The 8895-nt window shown below is 34.1% G+C and overlaps 1 protein-coding gene across 2 annotated transcripts; it reads right to left on the bottom strand.

Moving 5' to 3' along the window:
- LOC132170615 (auxin-responsive protein IAA9) lies at window positions 1-5193 on the bottom strand. Of its 2 annotated transcripts, none has more exons than XM_059581651.2 (6): window positions 4930-5193; window positions 3192-3905; window positions 2890-3116; window positions 2586-2727; window positions 647-708; window positions 1-440 (listed from the first exon to the last, which is right to left on the bottom strand). In XM_059581651.2, exons 2-6 carry the CDS (start codon window positions 3860-3862, stop codon window positions 403-405), a joined length of 1140 nt encoding a protein of 379 aa, XP_059437634.2. In that variant the 5' UTR covers window positions 3863-3905; window positions 4930-5193; the 3' UTR covers window positions 1-402. The 2 variants fall into 2 exon arrangements, with proteins under 2 accessions (XP_059437634.2, XP_059437633.2); XM_059581650.2 differs by having other exon boundaries at window positions 3192-3881.
- Window positions 5194-8895: the final 3702 nt, after the last annotated feature.

Genomic DNA, 8895 nt, shown 5'->3' with positions numbered 1-8895 from the left:
CATTTAATCCATCATTACATAACTAAGAACACAGGCAGTCAACAAAGCAACAGAAGAACAGTATCCAAGTGATCTTCAATCAAACGAAGATTCATCAAATACAAAACACCTTGAACTAAGACTTTATAAGGACTATGAACTCCACAGTACTAATTTTTTTAATAGCTTTACGAGGTTTTAAATAACCTGACTTCAACTCAGACATAAGCAACTTTTTTGATTCAATCAAAACATAGATAAGTAAGACAGGATGTTCATCCGAACATGACCTATCATCCAGCAAAGAATCATCCTGTCATTTTCTTCATTCACAATTAAAAGCTTCCACCTCTTTCCTCACCCGCTTGAATTCCAAGCATTGAACTTGCCCGCCACAAAGCAATCAAGAGTTTCAGAGACTAGCTAGTTTCTATTCCTGGATTTCTCCATGGCCCTTGGAGCTATGGAACAAACGAAAAGTACAAAGTTCAGAGAACTAAGATATAGTCATCAATTGCAATTTAAAAATGTAATAACTGAAAAGGACTAAAAAAAAGGTAAATATTTCAGTTGACTTAACATCATCCAAAACAACAATTCACATGATAATATTGAGGGTGATAACTGATATATGCATACACTTGTGCATTCATAAAAATATACGCACCTAAGCCAATGGCATCAGATCCCTTCATGATCTTCAGCCTCTTGCATGAATCAATAAACATCCTGTAACAAACCAACTAGTAGTGAGATGTAGGAACATAATCTACAGTACCACAGAAGAACATAACGTTCATCAACAATAAAAACAGTTTATTCAAGGCAAAGATTAATATGTAATCATTTTCAAAAGTAACACAAAATTCTAATTTAGGCCTAATTTTTGCGCAATAGTTCAAAAGGGGAAACACTAGCTCAGCCTAGAAGTCTTGTACAATGGTAAAATTACAAAGCACCGAGTTCTCCACTTCAAAGTCTAGGTAACCTCAAAGCCACTGAGAAAGATACAAGTAGAACAAGAAGCTCATGTTAACATTATAGTTATCAAAGACACACCATGTATTTAAAATTCATAAGATTATCCACCTTAAATATTTGTGGATTCTAATTCACCCAACACATGCAATTATGTGACTTAAGATTTTCAATCTATAAGGTTTCAATAGGTCATGTATATAGTTGCTCAATAAAGCAGAAAACCGCATGCAAGTAAGTTTTAGAATACATATGGACTGACATGTAAAAGTGGAGATTTGAATAACAGTATTCATTTGGGTCTAAGAATCTACATTTATCTTGTTTTCTCTTTTACTGACTGGAGGATAAGGGAGGGGGTGAAGAGGTTGGGTTAATATTGTGACCAGGATTTACAATCATCAAAATTGATTGTCTTTATTATTTGGTAAGCCGATCCAAGAAGGCTGTATATGTATAGTACTCCAGTCTTTGAAGGATTGTGCATGATGTTTAGCTCCATGTTAACTGCACACTGAAATAACATATGACCACTATCTAGGATGAAACTTAAAACACCAAGCTCTGGGTCAGTGACTTCTGAACATAGAATCCAAATCTCTTATGCATCCTATATCATGTGTTTATGAGATCTAATAAAACATAGGGAACTTTTCCTGATATAGGACAACATGTGCGTTGACAGATCAGTCACTCTTCTAGTATGTCTATAATTTAAACTCTATGAGGGAATGCTACAGTCAATGGTGACAATCATCAAGTATCAGATTTGAACTCAAATCTTAGGAATTTGCCCTTTAATATAGACATCAAAATTATTTGCAAGTAACTCATTCTTGATGTAGAACTAACAATAATCACCAAAATCACACGGTGAAAATACGGAAAAGAGAGGATAAATAAGCTAAAAAAAAAAGGTGAGAAAGAAAGAAGCTAAGGGGAGAGAAAGAGAGAAACATCGAGATATACAATTCCACATATTTTTTATCTCATCAAAGTCTCCTCCAATAGAGTACAAAACACACTTGAATAGAATATCGACTAAACCCTAATCTAATTGACTTTGGGCAGAAGCCCATTTATTGAATAACAAAAACAACCTTGACTCTTGAAAATTAAATAAAAACATAAAACTAAATACTAATAACCCAATTAACTAATTGGGCCCAAATAAAACTGCATGGACAAACAGAATTGATATCTAAAATTAAATAAGACTAAATTAAAGTAAAATTTGTGTCTCTTCCCTTGCATCAACTCACCACTTTGTCACAATGTGTTGTTTTGCTCAACAAGTCTCATAGATAAAAATTCACATTCGCTATGTACTCTATAACTAAAAGAGTCAAAGCAGGATGAGTTAATCTAAATCTATCAATAAGATGATAGGCCATTGACTTTTCCACTTCCACTAATCCTTAACATTATTCACTAATAGAAGACAAATTTTGTAATTTCAAACGATTAGGCACATCAAGTTCAAAATGCTTCAGCTGAACCCTCAAAGTTAATTTTTCTTCTATACATCCCTTATAATTTCATTGTTATTTACTAATTTATTTCAAGGGAAACAATAGGAGGAATACGAAGGTTGATGAAAAAGATAGAAATGACAGATCAAAACTTACTCCCACGGAACATCCCCTACAAGCATCCAGTCACCATCTTTATCCTCGTATGTAAGTACATATTCTGATCCATGCAAAAGATCTCTTAACTTGCTCTCACTCAGCATTTCCCTCCCTGGTGTTCCTTGGGATCCACATTGACCTGATGTCATAATAAAGAATAGTAACCAAATCCAGGCAAAAATGAAGTGTTGTCCTTGTTCGACCAATAAGGATGATAATTCCAGAAATTTAAAAATTTAAATACTATAAATTAGTTCAAAAGCATATTGCCATTAAGATAAAAGCTAAAACATTCTCTCACCTATGGTGAAACAGCTGAACATCTTCTCAAGAGCAGTTGACAGCTCTTGATATTTAGAATAGGTTCTCAGATCGACCTTCCTGAGATAGGGAGCACCATCCATGCTGACCTTCACAAAAAGTGCACCAGGACCTGGTTTTCCATCCACTTCATCATTGTTTTTCGAAGTGGTAGCCAATGAATTCTTCCTAAATGATCTTATTGGAGGCCAACCAACAACCTGCGCCCTGTCATGGGGGGGATTAGATATAAATTACGAACAAAGCAAAACATCCATTATTCGTATATTATTCTTCACTTACTTCGGAGCTGGAGCACTGCTGTTGCCATTAGCATCAGTATTATTGCTGTGGCTAGTTCCATTGGTGGCACGAGGACATTCCTGCATCACCTTTGTGGGCAACTCTTTCATTATGGGTGACTGTGCCCCAGAAGGCCTGGATGATAGCACTACATTCATCCCTGAACTGCCAGGAAACTTTCCTTGCCCCACAGATTGTGGAGATTCAGAATCAGAAACTGCATGATACATCCAATTCCCCGCAGTATACACAGAACTTTTTACCTCTGAGAACCCATCCACAGTGTCAGAGAAACCTCTCTTGTTACCCGAAACAACATTCTTCTGTGATGACGAGCAGATTCCTTCCTTTGAAGGAAGTAAGGGAAACAGCGGCTTCTCATCAAGTTTCCCGGTGTTCAGCAAGCAGAGCTCAGGTATTCGATCGGGTGATTGGGATCCAGGAAGGCCAAGCCGCAACTCTGTAGCCTTCAAGTTCAGATTGTTCTTTTTCCCTTCTGACAAGCTCGAGACAGGAGAACTATCTACCGAAGAACAATCTGACAAACCCATGTAATTACGTTCTTTTAATCCTGAGCCACTTTGGGAGATACAGTCCATATTTGGTGACGAAGGCACTAGAGAGACATTGCTCTGCTCTCCCTCCTCAGCACTTAGCAGCGGAGGAGACATCAGACTCCAATATAATCAACTGTTTTGGAAGAGAAAAACCCACCTTCAACCAACATGTTTAATTGCCAAAATATGAAAACCCAGTAGTAATTTAGAAGGGGAAAATTAATTAGAGAACTCAAAATTTCCACATGACCAAAAAGAACTCTTTCAAGCACATCCCCTGCCTCTAGCTAATGATACCGTGCAAATTAAATTAGTCAATAATCAGACAACCGGAACCACAAGGTCCCAGATCACATACCTTTCCTGTTTCTTATGTTCTGGAAGAAATTAGTCACAATAACTAGAGTACGACTGGCTGGCTTATCAGAATATAATTTTACAGATTCTAAGACCCAAAATCCGTTGAAATTTGCTTCCAGAGAGAGGAAAAATACTTCAGTTTAAGCTAATTCTATAAGTAAGAGACGTAAAACAAAAAACTTGAAATTGTTGAAAGGAAAAACTGGACATAGTAACAAACAAGTCCAAAACCCTTCGCCGGCCCTCCTACAACCAATAATGGCAAAATAATATGCCATTAAAAATTATCAGATTCTTTAACAATACGAAAGTTCAGAATAAAGACAACAAAGAGACTCCAAAACATAAACATCACACACAAATGATGAGATCAGAGGATAGTAAGCTCAATCAACGTTCTAAAACACAAAATTTAACTGCTTACTTATCTGCAGGAGCTGAGCTTTCCTGAAAACTCAGAAAGTTCTAAACAGAATGTAGTTAACTCTTTTTTCTTTCTCATTTCCTCACTTTTCCCAGCAGACAAACAGACTCCAGGAAAAGTAAAACACTTAACGACACCCAAAAAAGGAAAAAAGTTGACCGAAAAAATGTACAATAACAAAGAAATCCTATGAAAAAGCCCAAAAAAAAAAAAAAAAAAAAAAAAAAAAACAACCACAGGATATTTCTAAAAAATAAAATAAAAACGGAACCAACCAACAGCAACTTATAGATTCAACTCAAACTCTGGTTTGAAGAGAGATGAAGCTCAACATCAAGCATAGAATCAACTACAAAATAAATAAATAAAACCGAAAGTGAAGATTCAAAACAAGTACCTGAGCTTTTTTGTGGATCAGACAAGGAAGAGAAGGCGGCCAACGCTTCTGGAATCTTTAAGAAAATGCACAAAACGTAGAAGTGGAAAAGCAGAGAGCGGAGCGGAGTGGAGAGAGAGAGAGAGAGAGAGCTCAAGGCCCTTCCATTAAGCAGAAAGCAACGGAAGAAGAAAGCTTTAGGCTGTGCTCGCCGAGAAACCCGAAGCTGAGAAATTAAAAATTGCGGAAGGGCAAACCGGCAAATAGAGCAAAAAGTTGGCGTTATTTTTTTAATTTTAGGAACGGCTTTGTTTTGTACTGCGGCGATATACGAAGGAATAATTATGATCCGACGGTTCAGATTAAAATCATGATGATCTGCTTTTCATTTGTCTTTTTTTTGTTTTTTTTTTTTGTTTTAATGATAAAATTTCATCTGTCTCTCTTGTGTGAACTACTTATTTTTTAATAGCATGTATTTTTTTTTTAATATTATTAAGGACATAAATATTTTATAAATTTGGTTATAAAAAAATTCTTCAACACAGTTTCTAAAAATATGATGTATAGTATTACTTATTTTTAATAATATAAATAAAAAATATATATACTTCTAACATAATTTTTATAATCCAATTTATAAGAAATTTATATCTTAGAATCAATAAAAACAAAAAAAAAAACAAAATACACGTACTTAAAGAATTTTTTTTTTTTTTGAAGTGTTAAAGAAATATTTTAATTTGTAAGAAATTTATATATTTTTTTTAATATAGAAAATTTCTCTATCTTTTTAAGGGGAAGAAAGTACACGAAAAGACGGTGGCTGATTCCGGCTTCCAAGTTGGGGCTAAAATCCGCTGGTTTGCAGGTCAAAAGTCGCTTTTGCCCTCTCCCATGTTTGCGCTAAAAATGACTAGAGTCTATGGCTTGTTTTTTTAACTCCTCTTTTGATTGCATTTCTGCGAGAGGTGGTGGCTATTACACAAATGGGAAAGTTACTTCGCTTGACCTCGCCAAAAAGCCCAGTTGAATTCAAATAAAATAAAAGATAATTTGGAGTATATTTATATATATATGAACTTTATTTACTCGTCCTTTTTTCTTTATTATTTAAGAAAAAAATCATTATGCTCTATTTAAAATGCAACTGAAATTTAATTATGTAATTCTTAAAACTATCAAACATGTGGGAATGACTCATGGTCATGGATGCTCGAAACACCCTCTACATTTTGTGTTTTGAAAAACCAAAATCATGTTTCGAATTTTTTGTTAATAATTTTGAAAAAAAAAAATTTGATTTTTGTTTTATTGTTTTCTCAATTATATAGGTTTAATTCATTTACCAGGGGATGGCTCGTGGACCTGGTACAAAATATCATGTTGTCTCCTTGATATCTCTCCAAAAAAAAAAAAAAATAGAAGTGGTGTGGCCCTGTGGAATTGAGATCTCTTTCAATTGGGGAGAAATTTGAAATTCTTCAATTGTTAATCGTGACCTTTCATTTTAAATTCAAATGTTGATAAAATGTCAGTTGTTTTTCTATAACCGAGGTATTAAATGTTGTTATTTGTTTTTATCGAGGTTTAAATTATTTTATAAATCATTAAATTTAAAATTAAGGATCACGATTAATAATTGGAAGATCTTCAATTTTTCTTCAATTGGAAGGGATCTAGATCGAGCCCTATGAATATGGCTGCGTTTGGGAATGGAATGGAAAAAATAGAGTGGAACAGTATGATAGGAAATTTAATTAATATGAAAGAAAAAAAGTATGAATGTTTTATTTTAAAAAGTTAAAAATTTTATTTTATAATAATTTTTTTATTTGTATAATAATAAAAAATAATTAATATAATATAAAAAATAAAAATATTAAAATTAATTTTAAGAATAATTTTTTAATTTTAAATCCGGTCCAATCTGACCATTTGCAAAACACAGCAATATGACTTTCCTTAAACAGAGTTTCATTTATAATGGCAAAGTATAAATCGAAGATCCCAAGACATCAAAACTAGCAGGTTGTTGCAGACATCAATTATTTCAAATTCAACCACTAATTTATAACTCTTGACTCATAATTTAATTTCATTGCGTGAATGACCAAAATGTCCGTCAACATGTTTGGCCAAAGCAAGTTTTCTATTTTATCGCATAAAAAAAAAAGGATAAGATTGACATAACGTGAAACAGAAAGGGTGAAGAGGGAAAACGGGAAGGAAGGAGAAAGAGAGCATTTAATGGGGGAGAGTTAGGATAAAGAGAGGGGAGGGGACAGAGGAAAACAGGGGAAATAGGTGTGATTGGGGGACAAGAAAGCGGCATTTGAAGTCGGTTTGCCGGGTGGTGAAGGGGACATCTAACCTGTCCCTTCATCAACTTTGGTCTTTTCCATCATTACCCTCTCTCTCTGTCTACTTTTAATTGGGTTTTGGTTGAAAGTCTTATATTACTAAAATATTTAGATTTGGTATTTCTTGGTCGCCCTGCCATCATCGACTGCAACTGCTTTTGCACGCTTGGTTTCATCTAACTTGCATGCCCCCGTTTCCGCCCATCATCACCCTCACATCACCCCACGTCACTTTTTAATAATGCCAAACTTTTTTTTTTTTGTTTTTTCCCCTTCCTGATTAAATTAAAGATTCGAAATGCGTTTGGTCGACCATCGATTGCGTGATAAAATTGCTCGTGAGTACGTGTGATTTGATGGATTTGAGGTTTTGGGCTCAATCTCACGGCTAATGACTAAAATGGAAGCTTCATCCCTTTTTTTTTTCTATAGTCTCACCAATTTTCTTTTTTTTTTTTTTTTTTCCATGTTTCCACAAGAAAGAGGAATGGGGAATAGGAATTTGAACTAGTCACCAAGTATGATTTTCAGCCCATTAAACTTATTAGAACATAATTATTAAATGATAAGAAGACTATACAAAAGTCTAAAGTCTATCAAACTTCCATCTTGTTTCAACGGTTACCAAAGTCTTTTTTTTTTAACATGTCCGCACAAAAGGAGGGAGGATATCAAAGTCCATTCTACTTCAAGTTCTAATAGTTACAAAAAATGAATAGTCTCAATTAATGTGGTTTTATTTAATTGTTATTTAATACATATATAAAAATGTCTCGTTAAATACCTTTGACTCCTATAGTTTAACAACTTATATTTTTTCCTCCTATGTTTTAGTTTTTATCATAAGTGGTACCACGGTTATTCATAAAGATGGAGATGGTACATACCTAACTTCCGTCCAAAATTTAACTGAAATCCACGTCAGCACTCCTAAAAACTTATGTCCATAGACTTAATTAAAAATAAAAAATAATTTTTTAAAAAAATAAAATGATTAAAAACATTAAAAAATTAAATTTAATTATATATATATATATATATAGAGAGAGAGAGAGAGAGAGAGAGAGAAAAGGGGTGGCTGATTTTGCCTTCAAGGGTAGCTGGCCACCCCAGGCCACTTTGGGGTAGTTCAGCCACCCCCAAGTTGCAAAGTGGGGGCGGTCGAAACCACTCCCAAGGCGGTTGAGCCACCCTATACTGGCTGATCTAGGGTGGCTGAACCACCCCCAAGCACCAAGCCTATTTATTTATTTTTTTTCATTGGCCTTTCTCGGCCTTTTGGGGTGGCTGAGACACCCCGCTGGGGTTTCGACCACCCCATTTTCAAGAAAAAAAATATTATTATTTGTTAAAAAAATTAAAAATTAAAATTTTAAATTGAAATTTTAATTTTTTTAATCATTTTAATTTTAAAAAATTTTATTTTTAATTTTTAATTAGGCATATAGACACATGTTGAGGTTTTAGGGGCACTGATGTGGATTTTCATCAAATTTTAGATGGATGTTAGACAAAGGTATAATCTCTATCTTTATCCATAACCAAAGTACTAGCTGTGATACAAAACGAAATGAAGAGGGTAAAAAATAAAGTTGTTAAATTACATGGGGCAAAAAAGTATTTA

This window comes from Corylus avellana, chromosome 1 (assembly GCF_965113065.1).
Source record: "Corylus avellana chromosome 1, dhCorAvel1.hap1.2, whole genome shotgun sequence".
NCBI lineage: Eukaryota > Viridiplantae > Streptophyta > Magnoliopsida > Fagales > Betulaceae > Corylus > Corylus avellana.
The sequence above is the reverse complement of the archived record's forward strand: the minus strand, read 5'-3'. Positions and strand labels throughout refer to the sequence as shown.